The sequence below is a fragment of the Epinephelus moara genome, chromosome 7, assembly GCF_006386435.1.
Source record: "Epinephelus moara isolate mb chromosome 7, YSFRI_EMoa_1.0, whole genome shotgun sequence".
Taxonomy (NCBI): Eukaryota; Metazoa; Chordata; class Actinopteri; order Perciformes; family Serranidae; genus Epinephelus; species Epinephelus moara.
Window position 1 is genome coordinate 21,162,195 of NC_065512.1, and position 21,877 is coordinate 21,184,071.

General features: G+C 40.0%; 1 protein-coding gene across 1 annotated transcript; it reads right to left on the reverse strand.

Annotated features, from left to right (window-relative positions):
- Nucleotides 1-217: 217 nt before the first annotated feature.
- On the reverse strand, nt 218-21,877 carry cers6 (ceramide synthase 6). The gene is made up of 11 exons (XM_050049674.1): nt 21,477-21,877; nt 20,221-20,326; nt 19,999-20,129; nt 13,892-13,949; nt 10,729-10,779; nt 10,538-10,630; nt 6,028-6,156; nt 5,664-5,770; nt 3,719-3,875; nt 3,543-3,566; nt 218-1,201 (listed from the first exon to the last, which is right to left on the reverse strand). Exons 1-11 carry the CDS (start codon nt 21,644-21,646, stop codon nt 1,043-1,045), a joined length of 1,185 nt encoding a protein of 394 aa, XP_049905631.1. The 5' UTR covers nt 21,647-21,877; the 3' UTR covers nt 218-1,042.

The window sequence follows — 21,877 nt, forward strand, 5'->3', positions numbered from 1 at the left end:
CTGCACTTACATAAATTATCATATCTTAATGTTTACAAGAATAATCATATACAGTTGATATTCAGTATAAGTATATTTGACTATAGTTGAATCTCAAGTCAACATTTATTGCAAACTTAGTTTCTTTACAAAGTTTGATTTCACAGCCAGGGGTTGACAAATATTTTCTTTTTCTTTGCTGATTACACTCAATAAACAGACCCACACACATTTGCAATCTTCATGTTTTTTTATTGAATAACTCAAACAACTCATGTCTGCCTCCCAGGAGGACAAATGGCCTTTAATGAAATGCTTACCAGAAATGTACCAGAATACTTAACAAAATGCTTTAATAGGGAATACAGCATCTAGCCATATCTGATGCACACACATAATACTGTTATTGACATCTCATATACAGTTTGAGTGGAGAATGTGTTTTAAAATGTGAGTAAACTTCACACATTTTGGCATATCTTTGGGGGTGTAGCATTGAAAGTAAACCCAGGTCTTCAGCATTTCGCTAATACTCGTCATCATGATGTGTGTGGTGTGAGGAAAAAACAGCTGTGTTGTTGTTCTTCAAGATTATGTCATCTTTAACACTGACATCAAATTAAATAGATGTCCCAACCTCTGCAAACATATTTATAAAAAATAAATAACATAGAAAGACACGAACATAAGAAAACACACACCCCCAGTATGCCAGACTACTGTATGTTAAAGTAGCATGCTTACACCATAAAGTGGAATGCTTTCATTCATTGGCTAAACAGAGAGTGGGTTGTACCGATAGGAGTGCTTTGATATTTCACTGAGTGCAGTTTGATGCAAATATATAGATGAAGAGAATAAATTGCGTGAGGAAATTAGTAAGGAATCAAATTGATAACAAAACTGCATTCACATAAATCTATCAAGAACTTCCAGTACCAGACAGGCGATGTTGATCATGTCTCAACCATACACACACCCGCTCACGTACACACACACACACACACACACAGAGTGATGGATGGTGTCTGTAGCATGGCTCCAGTGTAGTGATATCAGCTAGTCAGTGTTCGTCGGGATACGGGGCCCCTGTCAGGTAACCGTTGGTCCCGTGATTTTTGTTGGTCCCGTTGGTGCTGCTGCTGTGGTGCTTGTGGTTCGGTGGGGGGCTGTCATCCTCATCAGAGCTGGACTCGATGTCACTGCGGTCATCTTTAGACACCTGCAGAAATAAGAGGGATGGTTGGAGATTACATTTTTCTCCCCCGCAGGCTCACAGTTGTGAAATTGCAACATCTATTTGAAACTGTCTGGTAGTACCTCTTCCTGACTGCAGGTCGACAAACATGACATATCCCGACACCCCAGACTCTCAGACCTTTAGTATTTTTCTCCTTTATTCTAAAGATGTTCAGTAATGGAAAACTTCCGCAATAAAAAAGTATAATACACATGATCAGGAGGGATTTGTTTCAATATTGCAAAGAAAAAGCAACACAGTTCTTCAATGAGCACCACTTATAGATGTATAAAGAGAAGTGGATAAAGAGTTGGAGACAGGCACACTACAGACTTCCCTTGCTGAGTGGCTAGCTTCTACTGCCAGTTAGCTACTGGTTCAGCACTCTGCAATCTTAAATGGAGATAAAATGATTTCATCGTGCAGCTTTTCTAGACTTTCAAAATGTCATCGGACTGAATGGATCAAATCCCACTCTCTTTCCTAATGTATGGGGGAAAAAAGTATTTTTGGGCCCCATGGCATTATGTGAAACAAAAACCTCCTAAGCTCTTAAATTATTCTGTGACCCAAGGCTTACTAAAAACAGTTTTACATCAATGAAATCAGTGCTTGGGTTCCAGAGGGTTTAAATTTGTACCCGTGCCATCATCTTTGGCAGCCATGGCTAGCGGTGATACAAATGGACTTTTGTGTGTCAAACTGGGAGGTGTTCTGCCAATCAATATCGGTCATCAGGCCATAAAAGCTATATAATCGATTTTCAAAGAGATCTATGCACATGAAATTATTTTGGCTGCAGCTGATGATTATTTTCATTATTGATTAATCTCACAATTGTTTTTTTCCGATTGATTGCTTCATTATTTAGTCAGAAAATAATGGAAAGTGCCCAATGCAATTATCCAAAGCCTGACCTTTAACAGTCCTAACCCCATAGATATTCTATTTACAATTATATAAAACCCAAAACAGCATAAAAAAACCTCCCATTTGATATTTTTGCTGATAAATGGTTAATAGATTTCCAAAATAGTTTTGTCAATCAACTAATATAGTATATAGCTTTGACGATTGAAGATAGAAGAGTCTACAGTAGGGCCCGACCGATTTATCGGCTTGCCGATTTAATCGGCCGATTATAGCCATTAGAGAATAATCAAAAGTTGGCCAATTGACACAGATGTTAACACTTATATTTTCATCACTAATAAAATGCAGGGAATATGGTGTTACTTTTTGCACTATAACCTACCTCTGTTAAATTGGCAATAATAGGAACTCTGGTACTGTGAACATGCATGTGAATGTCTTAATTCATATAGACTTTGCATGATTATTTTATTTCCCAGAGGTTTACTGCCTTTTTGCACATCATATTTTTGATTTATTTTGTGTTCAAACTGTTCATATGCTGCTTGTTCCACACAATTTCTGATAATAAAAGTATTTGAAAATAGTAAAATGTTCTTCCTTCAATTTATATCGATGTATGTATGTATGTATTTATGTAACAAGTGTTTGAACTATATTTAAGCCATCAAAAGCAGGTATTTCAGGGTTTTTTAAATTGAAAAACGTAAAAATTTAATCATACGATATATCGGTTATCAGATTTTTTTATTACATAATATCGGAATCGGCATCGGCCCCAAAAAATCCATATCAGTCGGGCCCTAGTCTACAGTGCTGTGGAGCTTTGAGCTGAATACTAACACTAGCGTGGCAATATGCTCACAGTGATGTTAACATGCTGGTGTTTAGCAGGGATAATATTTACCATGTTCACCATTTTAATTTAGCATGTTAGCTAACATCTGCTAATTAGCACTAAACACAAAGTACAGCTGAGGCTGATTCGAATGTCAGTAGTTTTTGCTAGTATTTGGTCATAAACCACAAAACAAGTGCTGTCCAAGTGAATGTCTGTTCAAATTGTGCCCATCCACCAAGCAGATGTTGATATCTTCTGGACTTGCTAGTGGCACTAGATAAAAAGACAGGAGATAACTAATGTCTGGCGGACTAATCCTCTGGGGACTATGAATGTCTGTATCAAAATGTGAGGCCAATATGTATGATAGTTGTTGAGATATTTCAGTCTGGACCAAAGTAGTGGACCGACCGACAGCCTGACACTGCCACACTGTACCTGCAGCCATGCCACCTGCACTAGCAGAGCTAAAAATACTCTAATTAGACCAGCGCTGACAATCAGGGTCACAATGAATGCAAATGATTACACGGCTGCTAGAGATATGAAATTAAACTAAGCACACAGTACACAATTTTGATTGAGATATTCCCCTTGGAGGCTACTTACATGTAACGGATTCCATTTCCCCACCTTGAAGGATGCAGGTTAGCATAGAGAACAGAAAGAGAGAGTCAAAAGTGGCTATTGACAACACCACACAGTATTCGTTATGCAAGAACAAGTATTAATGGAAGGATTATGCAGAGGGGCTCGAGAGAGAGGAGCTAAGTGTCGTGACTCACCTTTCCTTTGGAGATGGCTCGGCACGCTGTCTTCACTATGAGGTAGGACCAGAAGGAGTGAAGAAGCTGCAGCAGGATCAGAAGCAGGTTGAAGACCCACCAGGACGGGTAGGGCCCTACGATCTCCCAACTCTCGAACAAGGTGGTGTTTAAAATCCTTCCGTAGCAAGAGAGGGACAGGAAGATAATTAACTTGACATGTTTCATTAGAGAACAATGAGTCAAAGCACTCTCCCTTTAGTGGGAGAATAAGTGTATGTCCTGAGGAGCACGTAGACGAAGCCAAACAGAGGCCAGTGAAAAGAAACGAGGCGGGCTCTGTTCCAGCTCTTTCATGGAACACCTGCCCTTTAATGATGTGTTTGTAGCACAAACAGAGAGTGGTGGAAGACGTATTCAAGTCCTTTACTTGAGTAAAACTACTAATACCACACTGTCCTTAAAGTATATATAGTAAAAGTACTCATCATACTGCTGTGGGTGTTTAAGGTTGTGCTAATTTTAACTCCTTTATATACTGTTGGGCAGGTACCATCCTGACTTTTCATGGTGTCAGAAAACCTGCTCTGTTTTCAGATGTGTGACGATGCATTTTTCAGCTGATCCAAGAGGGTTTTTAAGAGTTTATATAGCTTAAGAAGTAGGAGAATTTTCTTAACTCAGAAAAGGACACTTCATCCTCCAGACAACACGAAATTTAAATATGTATTTTTTTGTTTTCACAGGACAGGAAGGAGAATAAAGATATAATCTAAAAGAAACTAAAGCTGTTGGACAAATGCAGTGGCATAAAAAGTACAATATTAGAGTAGAACTACAAAGTTGCATTAAGTGCAGTACTTGTGTATATGCACTTAGGTTACATTCCACCACTGCAAATAGATGTGTCTTTCAAAGAACATTTTCTGTATAGATCTGACTCTTGATATGATTAAACTTGCCAATGGAGAAGAAAGGGCGGTTGCCTGGCTTCACATGACATGCGATCAAAACTTCAAGGATCTGTGTTAAATATATCCCTGGGCCAATTCCTGCAAATGGCTGTTTGTGAATCATCCTCCAGATACCGAAGCCATGGCAACAGCTTTACAGTAATGACAACTTTACTACTGGTGTGGTGGGGGCTGACTAAAATGTAGTGTAGGATCGTCATAATACAGTGTGGAAACAATGGCAGAGAGCTGTGGGCTAGAACAGTTTGAAAATTTGTCTCACAATGCTGCACTTATCTAAAAGCCTCTGTATTTCTCACAAATGCTTTCTCCAGAATGGTCTGAATTATTAAAGAAAACAAACTTGGATTTAGATGCCTGCAATAGATTTTTGTGCTGAAAACTGTCTGATTCAGAAACATGTGATAACACTGCTGCTGATGACTGCAAGGTGACCGCCAATTTGTGGTAACTTGGCCAAAAATCATTAGAAAGGCCTGTTACGGTTGGCAACTTAAAATGCTGAATTAATGCATCGTAAAACAGCAACACAATATGACAAAAGATCATTATGAGTAAAAAAAAAACCTTTGATGTTTTAATCAGATGAAACTCCAGACACTGTTTTCAATAACAAAGCAAAAACCATAACGTGCTGCTTTTCATTTGTTGATTTGTTTGGCTTTCTTTGAGAGGTTAAAGCTGCTGTATCCATAGTAACTATTACTTAGCAACAAAATTCACAGAGATGTGTCTGCACTGCAAACCGTTGTGGAGAAAGTAGTGGAAAAAAAAAACCCACACAGAGATCTTTGTAGCACTGACATGCATTTTCAGGGATGGTCTGCCAAAAATGTGCAGAGCGTCTCAGGCATGTGCTGCACAGGTTTTTAAGTCTCTGGCTGCCTGTAGGGACTGTGCTGTGTACAAATGACAGGCTAACACCACTACAGTGAGGTCAGCCTTTAAAATGGATGCTAACTATGGTGCACAGGAGAGAGAATAACACTTACCAGACAGGGTAAACTCCCAGCCTGGAACTTATGAAGAGAATTGCAAACATTGCAAACAAGAGGTTGCACAGTATCTGACATTTGGCATAGTTGGCCATCTTGGCAGCCTTAGCAGAAAAAAAGAAACAATCATTAATCAAACAACTGCTTGAAAATAGTTTCAAATAAAGTATGTTAAACATGCTCTGTGCCTGTGTGACACAGTCTGACATAATGTTCATAATATAAGGACTGTGGTTAAATTTAGATAAGATGGATAGCTGAGCACATCAACTCCCAACACTCCACCCACACGTCCAACTATCTTTGCCTCCGTTTGCCAGTCTGTCCATCTGCAGCCTTTAATTCCCTCACCCATCCTCACCTCTATCAGCACGTCGGCTGCATCGTGGAGACACATGACCAGAGTCCCCACTCGTGCCATGTTGTTCACATAGGAAAAGGTGATGAGGGAGATTGTTGCCACATGGTGCAGGAACATGATCAGGAAATCCTGTTGACACAGTTGCCAAGGAAATGTCACACAACTAGAGAGAGTACTGCCTCATGGCCGTTTGAGTCACTGCATGCGGCACCTACTCAGAGTATGTAATGCAGTACAGATGTGATAAAGTCAAAGGGACACAATAGCTTTGTGTGTTTCCAGTAATGCATAACATTTGTAATCATTTTAAAAATGTTAAGTCCCCTACTGTCTACAGCATATGTGGAGCTATTGTGCAACACAATGGTGGCTGTTTTCAAAACTGGCATGTTTTCATGAACTTGACGCATGCTTTGCCACAGCACGAAATAAAACATCTATTTTGGTGAGCCGTGTTTGTCACGTGCCACTGTGATTGGCACAGCTATTGAAAAGATATAAAAAGTTATGACAAGGCAATGATTAATCACCACTTACAAGCAAACAAGTACGCCCTCACTGTCCGAGCATTAATGAACACTGCGTGCTGATGCAGTTGTGTGGTTGAAATACACGTTCTTCTACTGGATGCGGTGGTTATGGTTTTTATTGTCAAACTGCAATATTAAAATATTGAAAGCAATAGTGGGGGAAGATTTAAGATCCTTTACTTTAGTAAAACATACGCGATTAAAAGTAAAAGTGCTGCACTGATAAAGATACTTAAAGGGACACTTCACCCCCCAAATGACTACTTGTGAATTAATTACTCAGCCTGTGTGTGACATTAAATTCATGAGGAAAACTATATCATGCCTTTGGTTAATGAAGAAAATGGAGAAAATTCTTGATGAACTAAAGTCACAGGGGTCCACTTTTAACAACAGCAAAACAGTTAGTTTCATTGCCACTGCTTTGAAATCAAAACATTCAATGTCATAACTATTAAGTTGGCATTATGTTTGTTAGAAAGGTTAGCATCATAGATTCATAATAACATCTAGATACCGGATGCTAAGATGCCACCTATTCATTCCAATGGAGTTGCTCACCTGGCACATATGCCATGTGCCACTTTTTAATGTCACAATGGAGGGACTACACAGGTTGATTTTAGCGCTGGTCATCGTGTACTATATTGCTGTCATTGTTCATTTTAGACAAACCATACAGTTTGAAAACGAGCCGCGGCTCCAACTAGAAAACAATGTTTTGATGCACTGGATGCGCTGAATGTGCATATTAAAGGGATAGTGCACCCAAAAATGAAAATTCAGCCATTATCTACTCACCCATATGCCGAGGCAGGCTCAGGTGAAGTTTTAGAGTCCTCACATCCCTTGCGGAGATCAAAGGGGAGAGGGGGTAGCAACACAACTCCACCTAATGGAGGCTTATGGCGCCCCAGATTCAAACGTCCAAAAACACATAATTGAAACCACAAAATATCTCCATACATACAAATGATGTTTTTCCAAACGACTTTTTATGTCGGGGCTTCAGGACACTTGGACCACTATGGACGAGCAGTATGGAGATACTTTGTGGTTTCAATTATGTGTATCAGAGTTTGTTTGTTACTGGACTGAGACCACCTCTTCAAGAAGGTCTCGGTCCAGATCAGTGTGATTGGTGTGTTCACAGCTGCCCAAACGAACCGCACTTAGGGGGCAAACAAATTTGAGTTTGACTGAACTGAACCAAACGGCAGATGTGAAAGCTCCCTAACTGTTTTGTTGTTGTTAAAAGTGGACCCCTGTGACTTCAGGTCACAGGGGTCCACTTTTTTGAGTAACTGATATACATATAGTCATTTGGGAGGTGAAGTATTCCCCTTGTGACTCTTACACTATCATATATCATATCTTTAGATCATTATTAATGATGCATAAATTAGAAAGCAGGATTTTGCTGTGGTGGTTCATCAAGGTGAAGCTGCTTCATAATGAGTCTTTACACTGTTGGGTAGTTTAATCTATAATTATGCATCATTCTTTATAAGCTTATCATGTTTATTATACAATATCATTATTTTAAAGTAACTGGTAATTGTAGATGTAAATGTAGTGGAGTAAAAGATAGCATGAAATGGAAATACTTAAGTAAAGTACAGGACTTGTAGTAAATGTACTTAGTTACACTCGACAGTTCTTTAAAAGTAAGGAAAACATCTCTGTGAAATCAAACTCAAGCAACAGTAGACTGCCTAAACACAACATGATCTAAAACAATTACATTGCTGTAATTGAAATTCAATTAACACTATATGAGAGTCTAGCTCTGGTCCTGCCTTGGTTTGACCCATTAGGTTTGGGATGGCCTTGGATGGAGCTCCAGGTGACTACAGATGCAGAAAGGTGGCATGGGGGAAGCATTCCTCTAGCAAATCTTAATAAATGTCTCAGCTCAAAGCAACCAGAACCAGTCCAAAATGGCGACAGCATGAGAAGGAGGATGAGAAGGAAGAGTAATGATGCAAGATACAGAATGAAAGCAAGGCAAGAGTGTGCGGGGAGAACATACTGGAATTGGCAGGGGATGCAGAGGACCTCCTCAGTGTAGTACTGTGCATGAAAAAACTGAAAGGAGAAACAAAAACAGACAACATGCCAACAGTCAACAAAGAGATGACAGAGTGAAGGCATACACAGCATGGCATCATGGGGGCTGCTGTGAGTGCAGTGAGTGAAGTGTTGTTGTGCAGAGGGCAGAGCTGGGGATGGACTGGAGACAGGAGTAAGATCATGGCTGGAAGGCATGCAAATTGATACTTAATGAACCAAAAGTGTAGCCGTCTTCATAACAAAAAGAAAAGGAGATGGAAATGGGTTGGAGAATGTTTGTACAACTGTACAAGTTGATCTCAGTTGGAACAAACACTGACCAAGTCGGACCTTTTAAACTTAATGTATGGTACAATGTGCATAATGTAGGTACTGTATAAACTTATATTCTGGTTTTCTATTGAATGCAAGGTCCCCTGCAGCAGCTTTCTGATAGGCCGTTTAAATAGTTAATACATAAAGGAAACAGTACTATCCAAAGGCCCTGTGTGGCCCCAGGCAAAGAGGCCCATCCAGACCCCGATGGTTGCTCTGACTGTTACACCTAACATTGTATGTATGACAGTTACAAGTAACTAGCTGACTGTCCTCACTAACATCAACCAGTTGTCTCAAGGTAGCTACAAGGAGCCCCACTTAGGGGGTTTGGGGGGCAGCTGCAGTGCACTTATTGTACTTTTATGTAAGGCTGAACTGGGTTTACAGTTGTCATTGCAAAATGTGCCAATGTAAGTGACCATCAGGGGTCCCTTTTCCCAAACTGTTTTAGGTTGGCCTCGAACATTTGCTTGGTTTGCCTCTCCTGACGGCGCACCCCTGCTGCTATCAGTGATGTATGAATACTTGTGATGGCATGTGTGTTGCCAGTTATTTTTTTTAGGATGAAGTATGAATGGGTCATAAAACTAGACATTTTTCCTATTCTTATTGCTACTAAAGGTGAATTCTTGTCTGATATAATTATTTCTATAAATAAAAGACTAAACTTGCAATGAGCCACTACGTGAAGACAAATCATTTCAGTTGAACCACTGCTTGATATTTAAGTTTAGCTGGACACCATCATGAAGGGTTGATCCAATACACACATAAAACCAGTATCCTGTATGAATAGTGTACTTTTTACAGGTACGAGTATCAGCCAAATAAAATGTGTCAATCCATTTTATGATGAAGGAAATTGTCATTTGGGTAGCGGTGTTCAATTCCTTACTCTTGTGATCAAAATGATCTGAAGGTCAATCCTGAGGCTGTTCTGTAAATAGTTTTCTAGTAAATAAGAAATATAGCAACTTCTGATCGACCCATGCAAAGTTCTGATTAGGCCACACCCACTTTCAGTTTAAACCCCCACCACAGACTGACCCCCACCCATATCTACTCTAAACTCCACCCACTCTGAGCACAGATATGGATACAGATAATTAGGTTGGTTGAAAAGATACAGATACAGATAATGGTGTACTTGCTCATCCCTACCATCCTGTAACGAACTGTAATATACCAATATAACGCAAAAGCTTGCACAAAATATAAAAAAACAAAGTCTACAGGCCAATAGTTGGGGGAAGTTTGACACTGTATCCAACATCTGAATGTCCGACAAAGTGTTTATCCTTTTTGCCCTTGCACTATTTTGTTATTTCACACATCAATGAGAAAACACTGAGGTGAAAACCAACGGTCACTAGCCAATAGACTAAACGTTACAGAGTCATGGCAGTAAGAGATGGACAGTAAGGCAAAGACAATGACGTCTTTTCTGTGACAGAGCTCCTTACAATGGCATACAAGTGACTAACAGTGTCACTTTTTTGCCATACAGTAGATCTTTAACCAAGATTTAGTGTTCCACGTTATTGGAGGTGTGTTATGTATGTCTTGGTGTGACTTGCATACGTCCTTACCTTCCTCCTGATGTCTGTGAATTGGGAAAAGAGTAAGGACAGGTAGAAAGACAGCTCCAGTATATAGTAATAATGGATGTCCACAGTCAGTGGCTGCATACACACAAAAAGCAACAAGGTTAAAATGAATATTTGAGAAGTAGGTCTTGTTATAAAAATATTACTGATGATGGGTGCATTAAAATACTCACCTGGTAAGGGTAGTTGTACCAGCATTCTTTAGTGTTCCACAGCCACGCAGTCTGCAAATATAAAAGGAGAAACTAAACAATACTTTTGAACTTATATGAAACAAATCAAACTAGGTTATATTCTAAAATGTAAAAAACTGCGACTGAATAACTTAGACTGCACCGTAATACAGTTCACTGTGAAAAACTCCGGGGACAATGCTGCAAAGACTTTGTTGTTCGATCCCTGACAAAGTCTCATATGCTGTATTTTAATAAAACCTAGAAAGAGCAGGCTCCATTAGCAACAATATAAATGCAGCGTTATGCTGTTCCCACACATACAGCTGAAGTTCAATTCAACGTGTCATTTCCGATCTAACACATGAATATCAAAGTGAACACTGGAAAATGAATAATTCCCTTGATGGATTCTGAATGAAATCAAAGTGGTTTGTAAAATACTGAATGACTGCTGTTACAAGAGATTTTGTTACAGTGCATACTTTGACTTAAAAGGAAGCTGGATTACAAAGGAACCAAGGGGGGGTTCGTCCTCATGAATTCCTGAGTAATGACATAACGGCATCGGGACGACAAGAGAATGGTAACTGTGATACATAAGAATGTGTTATAACCAAACAGTGACCCATCACTGTGACTGAGTTTACGTCTCCTGCACTCCTCTCTCCAGACCTGCTCTATTAATAAATCCCACAGAGACTGGAGCCTGCAGCTGGGATTGCCAGGGAATGAACTATTTTCACAAAGTGCTTCGTCATGCAACTTGTGTCTTTGAGAGATTTTTCCTGCTCTGCTATCTCAACTATTGCTTTGTTGATTATATATACATTTATGCATTTTCATGAATATATGAATGAAATATATGAATCTATCCCAGCCACATATTTCGCTAATGTTTGACTGGAACATTGGACAAAATGGCCACAATTTATAAACTCTCACAAGTGTGGCTCAAACTTAATAAACAGGGAGAGCTGTTTACGGGGAGTACTTGAATTCTCCAGTCTCCTATTTCCCCTGAACTATGCACGGTATGGCATAACATGATTGATTTTCATACATTGAGCAAACATTGGCGCAGCATTTGAAAGGTAAAAAGTGCTTTGAAATGAAAACATTCACTGTCATAACTATTAAGTTTGCATTATGTTTGTTAAAAAGGTTAGCATCATAGATTCATAATAACACCTAGATACCGGATGCTAAGATGCCACCTATTCATTCCAATGGAGTTGCTCTCCTGGCACATACACCGAAAAAAGATTCTAGCTTTCAGGCTTACTTCTGCCATATGCGGCCCACTGAATATGTTTAGCAGTGTTTCTCCCACTGGCCCCGACCACAAGTTCCCCCTTGGCTCATAGACTTTACATAGTGATGCCAACACGCATTTTCAAAATAGTTTTCTCAGCTTGTGGAAAGTTTACAAATTGAAACCTCCATGGAACAAAAATTCATGATTAAAAGAGTCACAGTTGACCTTGTTTGCAGACATCTCTTTTATAATATTGTTCTATGGGAAAAATGCTTTTTGGGCCACAGGGGGATTTTTTTGCTGCAATACCACGAGTGGCCACTGGGAAAAATTGGCTGCAAGACTGAGCAGCGTTTCTCTGGTTAGCATGTGCGTAGCTAATGTTAGCCGCTTAAGAAAATGTTCCTGCTAGCCCACACAGAGGATAAGCTAGTTCCAAAAAGTAGCGTTACTAGCGTTTGCATAAACACCAGCACTGCGGTTGTTGGTTTGCTGGTATCTTAGAAACAAAAAATACATATAAATGTGACCAAACTACAGTACTGTCATTGTGCCATGTCTTGATAGTTATTTGTCTATACAGTTAGATATGAAGCACAAAAAAACCAAACAAATGTTAGCATGCTAACTGTATCTCCAAGCGCTAGGCTAATTAATTTGGTAACACTATGCAGTGTTGCCAGAGATCACTGAAACCAATAGAGTGCCTCAGAAATGAGTCCTAAAATTAGTTAGCATTTTTGCACTTTTGAAGGAATGACCTGCCCTACTTTCCCTATGATTGGCTAGTGGGCCATTCATTTGCTATCCTAGGATTCACAAATTCACCCCCTGGTTCCTTGAATGGGTTTTTGGTTAGATGCCTGAAATAAGGTCTGTGGTTAACACGAGCTTAAAAGAATTTTACGTTTTGTTCTATGGCATAAAATAAATCAGTATATATCCCACTCGTGAAGTTTAAAGTGTTTATGTGTCTCAAAAAGGTGGTTACTAGAAGGTGGCTAAACTAGACTACATACCGTCTTCAGACTGAACACCGAACGCCAAAACCTGTTGTGCATGCTAGGTGTAGTCCATTAATAGCCTAACATTGGCTGTTTAATTTATGCTTCAAAAATCATAGAAGTTGTGTTCATTTGTGAAGATGATCTTGTTGAACAAAACGTGTAAATATCATTAACGTTAATTTGCCACAGAGCGTATTTTCCGCACTAACCCAAAAGCCAATTGAAAAATCCCATTAGCTTCTTGATGAGGGGATTAGGGTGATGCTAACTTGTCATGTTGGCCTACAGAAAAAGTCATCCCTGCATCCGAGCCCTCATCAGCACATGTAATATCATTAAAGACATCTTTTAAAGACAACAACCATATTTTACTGTTAACACTCAGCATTTGTAAATAACTCTGAGGTGGTATTATTATTGTTTGTAAAACCTACAATTAAGCTGTCCACAGTTAAATTTATTCATCTCAACTGTCATCATTTACAAGCAATAGCACTAATATTAACTTCAAGCAGCAGACATTCATGATAAAAACAAAGACAAATAATCACTGAGTCCTACATGCTTTGTGAAAAATGGACTGCATATGTAATGTAAAGCATTGTTTAGCATTGGCAGTGTTTATTTGTCAGCTGCTCCCCGTTTCCTTGATCCATTATTAATGAACACATTTTGTACTGGGCTTTATTACAAATCTCCTTTATAAAATCAGTCCCTTTCACCAGAACATCAATTTTACTTGCCAGCCTCATGACTAGGCACTAACCCTGCCAGAAACCAGAAACCAAAAGATTTTAATGCTCGCCGTGTACTTCTAAATGGGCTGTAGAAAATTGATTCAAACATCAGTGACTCATAGCAGCAGACTGGTGCTCATTTGTTTGTGTGGAGAACTCACCTTTTTAAGGAAACGCACTCCGTAGGTAAATATGTAGAGATAGAACGTAAATCTCCACCTGAAAGAAAGAAAAAACAGAATGCATATAAAGCCCAAAACGCTCAACATTCGACTTGTTTAGGCAACAAGCCTTTCATTACTTTTGCAGTCTTAATGTTTTTGCTTTTCAGCATACCAGTAGTGCTTTTTAGTAGGCTGTGGGCCAAATGTGGAGGACCCCTACCTCGAAATTGCAAGTGTGACAGACAGTAGCCCTTAGCTGTGCAGTGTGTTTACAGCTCTTTCTATTTATCCTCTTTTCTTTCTCCTTTCCACTTTGATTTCTGGAGTCTATGCTATGTGGATTACAGATAAGGATGAGCAAATTAGATGGAAAAGCAAAGTGTTTAAATATGCTAAAACGCATTTGCGGAGAATAAGACAGCTGCCTCACATCCTGGAGTCAAAACATTAAGATTCATCCCGACAAATTACCAGGGGACGTGTACATGAACACAACTTGTTTTGTGTACTACTTATGTAGTTCAGTCACTAGGTGCAGCGCACTGTGGCACTCTCAGTGGCTGTCATGCCTCTAATCAGAAATTTGAAGTGGTGTGAGGTCCTCTTACTTCCCCACATCTGCAGTCTGGGGTGAGTCACTGAAAATGGGACATCACTGACTTCACTTTGCTGAGGTCCGGGGGCAAAGACAAGACACTCGCACTGTCCCGGCCCATCTCGCTCTGTGCTTTATATAACCCTGCACATCATTTACAGTAACTACGACAACACAATGGTGGGGAAAGTGATCATGATGTCTGAGCTAACAGGCAGAGAAGAAACTGCTTCAGCTGACACTTCAGTGATCAAAGCCTTGCTGAGCAGGGAGATGTGCATATATATACCCAACTTATAACAGTCAGCAACTGGGAGGAAGGATTTAAGACTGGCCAACTAGCAAGCCTTCTTTCAACACAAGTCTGGAAGTTGCATCAGATTAAACCATATGTGTTTCTACAGGAAACAAAAGCTAATTTGTTTGCAGGGCTTGAATGAAAGAACCCCTGTTGTGCATTTCACAAATTTGTGCCAGATTTTTTTCCCCTAGTGGAGCCTATATTCTAGGATATATAACATAACATACACTTCTGAATACTGTGCAATACCTTAGTGAAGTGAATCATACAGAAGAGGCTCAAAACAAGGCTTGTTCTCTGCAACATGGAAGAAAACATCAACTGATGGCAGTGACAGGAGCTGTATAACCTGTCATGTGAGACGAGGTTTTACATACTTTAAAAGTTGTGCCGTGCGGTTGTTCCGGCTGACCTCAAATACGTTTTACATTTTGACATCCACAGCCTCCAAACACAACATGACATGAGCACTCACAAGAGAACAGGATAAATCAGCTTTTCAGCGCAGGCAACATCCAACAGCGCTCGTCCTTTTATGTGGATGTTTGCTCAAGATATTCAGCGTTAACTCTTTAATGAATGGCGGAGAAATTCTAAGCATGTTAATGCAAGGCCTGTGGAAGCTGTCATTAATTGCTTTTTGTGCCTGATCAACAATATTGTAACACCAAATTAACTGGACAAGTCTACCTGGCAGAGTAAAGACTGTTGCATGGCAACTGGTTCATCAAGCCGGCAAGAGTCTTTTTCAAGTGCTGCTGAATCGCTGCTATATACTGTATGTACAATCACAATGACTCACAACTGCTTCTCGTGAATAGTTATTTTTCTCTCTGAAGTCAAGCACAGATGTTTTTTTTTATTTTGAGTTATGGTTCTTTTTCAGTTTGGTTGTGGGGAAACTAAAATGTTAATGGATTTTAGTATCCTTGAGCTGTTGTTTATTTTCTGCACACGATGTGAGAGAAACTAGCCGATTACACTTTTAAATAATTTAAGCGCTGTGTAGTGACTGTGGTTAACGGAATTATGTTTTATCATGAATGTGTCCTGTATAAACTTACAGTCTGTGGTTTATATGACACAACAAGAGTTGGCGTATGTAAAGTGCTATGGTTCATAACGCAATCCTTTCATAATAGCTTCATTATACATAATGAATCATTCACGATATCCGATGAGACTGTGGGTTTCCAAATGGAAGCGATCCACTGATCACTATTAGATCAAAAGTACCTGTTTGGACAAAGCATCGCCTGAAGAGAGGAAGGATTGTGGGGAGGAGGGCAACTTTGATTTGATCAAAAACTCAGTAATGAGTCTGGCTTTATTCTGAGTGGAGCTGTGAGCTTTGGAAGAAAATAATAAAAAGCAGGTCATGCTGGCTCATTTAATTCCACATTGTCACTTCTCCAGGTGGGTAGTCTGAGCACCAGCTGGCTGCAACTGTTTGCATTTGGATGCTTCAACATAACAATTAGTCATGAAGCTCAAGCTTTGATCAAAATTCAGTTGTGCGACAAAAAAAAAAAAAAAAAAAAAAAGCCTTGATATACTCCCTGTTTGCTGTTAAATCAGCAGTAACACCTCCTTTGCTCCTCAGGCAGTAATAGCTGTCCCTTCCACCTTTGTGTATCTCTCTAATTTGGTTTGATTATCAGGCTCGGCTTTAAATTGGCCAAATGAAAAAGCTCGTTAATAGCCTGTTATTTTTAATGCGGTGCTAGAAGACTGCAACTAATTTAAGGACAAACACGGACGGGTGTGGCTGTCCTCTCTCAAGAACACATGTAAAAGGCTCATCTCTCAGCTGGGCCAGAAGCATCCGCTGAACACAGACGTGCTTATTAGTTGTCGACTTGGTGTCTGCTGTGCCGCTTCTGGGAAGGTGTGTTGGTTCAAAGGTATGAAAATCATAGACCAACATATCGATTAGAGGAAGAGCAGTAATGAGGACTTTGATATAAGTGCAGAGGAGGAATGAGAAATTAAGAGATCACAGTAATGGGGCGTTAATTGGCGAGAAAATGCAAGTGTTGGCTTTTTGGTTATAAATTTGATAAAACTCTGGGATGAGGCATAATTGCAGTGAGAACCCAATTTAAAACAGCAAAAAAAAAAAAAACTTGAGGTCATCATTTTACATTTTGGGAAATACACTTATTCACTTCCGTGCCAAGAGTTAGATGAGAAGATCAATACCACTCTCCTATCTGTATGGTAAATATGGAGCTATAGCCAGCAGCTGGATAGCACACAGACTGTTAAACTGGAAAACTGACTCTGCCCAAAGGTAATAAAGTACATCTAATATCATCTCTAAAGTTCTCTGATAACACCATATTTTGCTTGTTTAAATTGTACGAAACATCAAGTGAACAATAACTTGTGGTTGTGAGGGGTTATGTGTCGGCTAAGCTGGTCACGTGATGACCTCACAATGATGACAAGACTGCAGGAAGTGACTGCTCCTGTCCGAGAAACAGCCCAGGATATAATAACATATACCTTGTTAATTAGTTTTAAAGTTATTTAATATATTTCATTACCTTTGGATAGAACCAGGCTAGCAGTTTCCCCCTGTTTCCTGTGTCTGTGCTAAGCTAAGCTAACTGGCTAATGGCGATAGCTTCACATTTAGTGTGCAGGTATGAAGTTTTGTTATCAAACTTTGTTTAAGGAAATAAAAGCAAACCTATTATTAACATATAATAAAAAGTGCTGCAGGATATATAAATGAAATTGTGATTATTTTTGACAGATATTGCGATATGACTTGTGATTTTAATAGGAATGGTAATTTTTGTGTTTCATTTTCACTGAAAAAATATAAAAATAAAAATTAAAATTAAATGTAAAAAAAATTTAAAAAAAATTGAAGGCCTGGGAATCTCTGTAGCACCACAATGCTTCATTTATAATGGTGCGTTGTGACACATTTTACCTTCATCAAACAACTGCAGCTCCTGCAATTTGGATATTGGACTTGGCCATATTGCAATTTTGCTAATATTTCGATTAATTGTTCAGCCCGAATAAGAAACACTAGTCAAGACCCAGTAATAGCATTCCATTTGATCATAAATCAAATATTAACTGATGCCAATAATAGACAATACGGGATTAAAATAGCAACTATATTTAGTTATATTAATTCATGTTGCAGACAAACACTGTCTTTACATCTTAAAAGAAGGTGTGATTTGCATTATGTTGCTTCTGATAATTTCTTTGTTCCCAGTGAAAGCAGAACTGAGCAAGGATGGATGAAGATGAGATCAGACAACAGGGGCCACCGAGGACATCAAAGCACACTCATTCCTTAGTCTGCTCTAACCAAGGAGAACTGACGAGAGGAGGGACTCTTCGTAACACCACACTCAGAAAACTGCACATCTTAGTTTGTCATTTTGGCTCCTTTTGAGGCTTTAAATTGGATTCATTTTTCTTAACATAAATAACTTCTGCCACTGTGCTGAAATTCTCGTATCCTCTGATTTTTCCATTTCTGTCTTGAATTATTTCTCACTACAAGTGCAAAGCGCCTGTTTTAAGGATTCTGGAAAGATTTCAGTTTCTGTTGCAAAAAAGAGGTTACTGTACTGTAGGGTTCTTACACAAAAAAATCAATACTTGAACTTGTTGGAATGTTTTTTTGCTGTACATCTTGGAAAAAGAGAGACAGCAACAATGGCTGGTAAACAAACTCCATGTAGAGTCTTCATTATTTCCACACCAAATGTGTCTGCTAACATACTCTGTGTTTGCATAATGAAAAGAATAGACAGCAGATCAGCCGTCCTGACGACTGAGAGACAAAGAATGCTATCAGTCTGCAACAGCTGTGCATGAGGGCCTAATTAGAGCACAATCACTGCTGGAAGGACTGGAGCTGGCCCCGTTTGGAGAATTGCACCGTAAGCAACTGAGACGGACAACCTGGCCAAACTATTGCAGAGCCCATCATCATCTGCAGACAATTATGCTGCATGCAGATAACAGCTTTGGTACAGTTGCTGCTAAAACAGACTGAATGCCAGCTAAGCATGTTCAATAAGCTCACTAAGGAGGACAAACTCAGCCTATTCTGGTGTGTCATATAAGAAAGCAGGTTTGTGTTTACTGATTCCTCCGTGAGGTTGTGATGGGAGTCCAGTGGTTTTATCAGCCAGCAGTGTTCTCCTGAGTGAACAGCAGCCTGAGGCAGATCAGAGGATGTGAGGCTCCCTGTGTCTCAAACTGCCAGATTGGCTCCACTCGTGTCAGACATGACTCTGTTCTGACAGCCACACTCGCTTGTTGGCCTTTAACATCACACTGCTAAGTAAGTACAATCTCCCTGATGGCAAATGCTCTACTGCAGATTAGCCAGTTCTCCGTTACGGCCTGAGTGGGTTTGTTGGTGCGCACTGGGACACATTTGACTCTTATCCCACAGCAGCACCAGCATTCATGTTGCAATCTTTATAAGCCATGTAAGACACATTAACAGTTTACCGACACTGAAGTACCATCATAATGTCTGTTAAAGGACCATACCACCATTTATGCTTCTGTTTGTCCACAGAGCTAAAATAATTAGTAGATTAACTGATCATTCAATCAACAGAAAATTATTTTTTCAAGCAAAAAAGCCAAAAAAATTACCAATTCCAGTTTCTAAAATGTGATGACTTGCTGCTTTTCTCTTGTTTATAACACTGTAAACTGAATATCTTTTGGTTTTGGGCTGTTGGTGAGACAAAACCAGCAATCTGAACATAATAACATTTGTGGAAAATTAGTTATAGCGTTGTTTTTTTTGAGCAGCTGCACTGTGTCTCCTCATTTCCATACAATATGTAAATAAACTTGCATACACATGAAACTAGCCCTGATAAAGTTATCTATCACAGTGAGCACCACGCCTGCTTTCACTTCTGTCACAGGTGTGTCATGCTGATGACTGATAAAGGACCGCAGCCTATTTAAATCAGTCTGCACTTACTGTAACACAAGACACAAAACAATTTCCCCCCGGGGATTAATAAAGTATTCTGAATCTGAATCTGAATCTGAAGACACGACAACAAAAGAGCAGATATTTTCTTCACTACTTCAGGCAAATTTAAAGTCAGTGCAAGTTCATTTCCAGAAACTCAGATGTAATAACATGCAGAGAAATGCGTCTCGTAGCTACTGCATGTTACGGTGTTAGATTTGCCTTACATGCTTTCACAGAATCGAGCCAGAGTGCTGGGCTTCTCCTGGTTTCGGCGTTGTCTGAACCAGCGCTGGATGGTCCGCACATCCCAGTCGAGCTGCTTGGACAAGCCCTCCAACCTCTTCTCATCTGGGTGCTGGCACAAGACAAGACACTCCATATGTTAGATTTATGTTTCATATGTGGCACCAATGTCAAAGTAATAATGACGGGAACACATGCACCACCTTGGTTATCGCAGTGAAAACCTTCTCCAGGATGGCGTTGGGTTGTGCTTTCTGTGGCCCGTTGGCTTGGATCTTCAGGCCCATGGCACATGGTCTTGCGATAAACCTACAATTAAAATATCACGACACCATTATAAAACAACAGAGACAGTATAATTGAGATGAACTGAATATGAATTGTGTGTATTTAGGGGTTTAAACATGAGGCATGCAATCACCAGGAAGCACAGTGCTTGATGGCAGTTATCTGCACCTAGACGTGTGCATGTGCTTGCTCCCAAATCTTTTACTCTACCAGGACATGAAAACGTGGTCTTCCACAGGTCATCTTGAGGACAACCAGTTTTGGGAGAAAGGTTGACACTTCCATGTAGAATAAAAGAAGAACTGGCAACAATACGACACTGTGAAGATCATTTTCTTTGTCCTTTTGACACAAAGAAACTGGCACTTCAACCCTCTTTACAAACCATATGCAGTCTGCACATTCCTAACTACATTTGCTAATTTTTTTTGGCAAGCAGTGACGCTGGGATAGGTTGACACAAGGTGACAAGTGACTATGTAAATAAACATTATACAGTGAATAAATTCAAGTAGTATCTCGTGGATTTAACATCTTAAAGCCATACATTAGGGCTGCTGCCTTCTGTGTTTCACATGATCTACAGTAGCATACTGTATTTTAAGGATAAATACTGAGCATGAGTGAAGGGTTTAGTGGGGAAATTTAAGGCCTCACTCACTTCTCCCTACAGAGACTTCTGACCCACATATCTGTATTTTGATGATTGTACAATAACAGCCATAGATAAGATGATGCAACACGCACTGTATCATAACTGGAGCAGTAGAGTTACAACAAAACAGCCGGATTAGTAAAAGAAGCCTGTCTCCTGCATGATGCTTTGTTGAAATTCAGGTTTGAGCTCAGAGGACAGCAGCTGGATTTGGGCAGGTATGGCAACTTGGCTGCACTGTGTGTATATGTGTGTGTGTGTGTGTGTGTGTGTGTGTGTGTGTGTGTGCTCTGACAGATGCATCAAATGCAGACAGCGCGTAATGCTGCAGGCCTGCAGAAAGAAGGATGATCAACCGTGGTGATTTGAGGGCTAACCAGATAAGATGCCATTGTTTAGATAACGGACACGGGCAGCGAGGTGTGCTGCATCACACACCGGAGCATTTCACCGACACACACACAACAAACCGTATCACAGCCACCTGGATTCATCGCGTGCGCTTTAAAGACCCACCTTTCGAAAACCAGCCGTATCATAAAGATGCAGAATGCTAAAGGACACGCCAGATACAGATCCTCGGCTTGCGGGAACGTTGCTTCATCTGTGTTTTTTAAGTCAGCCCAGGTTACATTATGGGGGAGCCAGAACCTCTCGTTCCAAAACCACGCCAAAATACCGGCCATCTCCCTGCAGCAGACACGGGGACCGGGTGGGAAGAGAAGTCGATGGCCCGCTGTATTCCGGAGCTCTCTCGCAGGCTGATCTGACCGTGCACACTCGGCTGATGATGAGATATCCGTGCGAGATCGCCGTCCGCCCGCTTCCCCTCAGCTATTCCAGTGTAGGGAAGTAGACTCAATCAGCTCCTCAGCGAGTGATTGGTGCGTTGAAATGTCATGTAATACAGTCTGCGT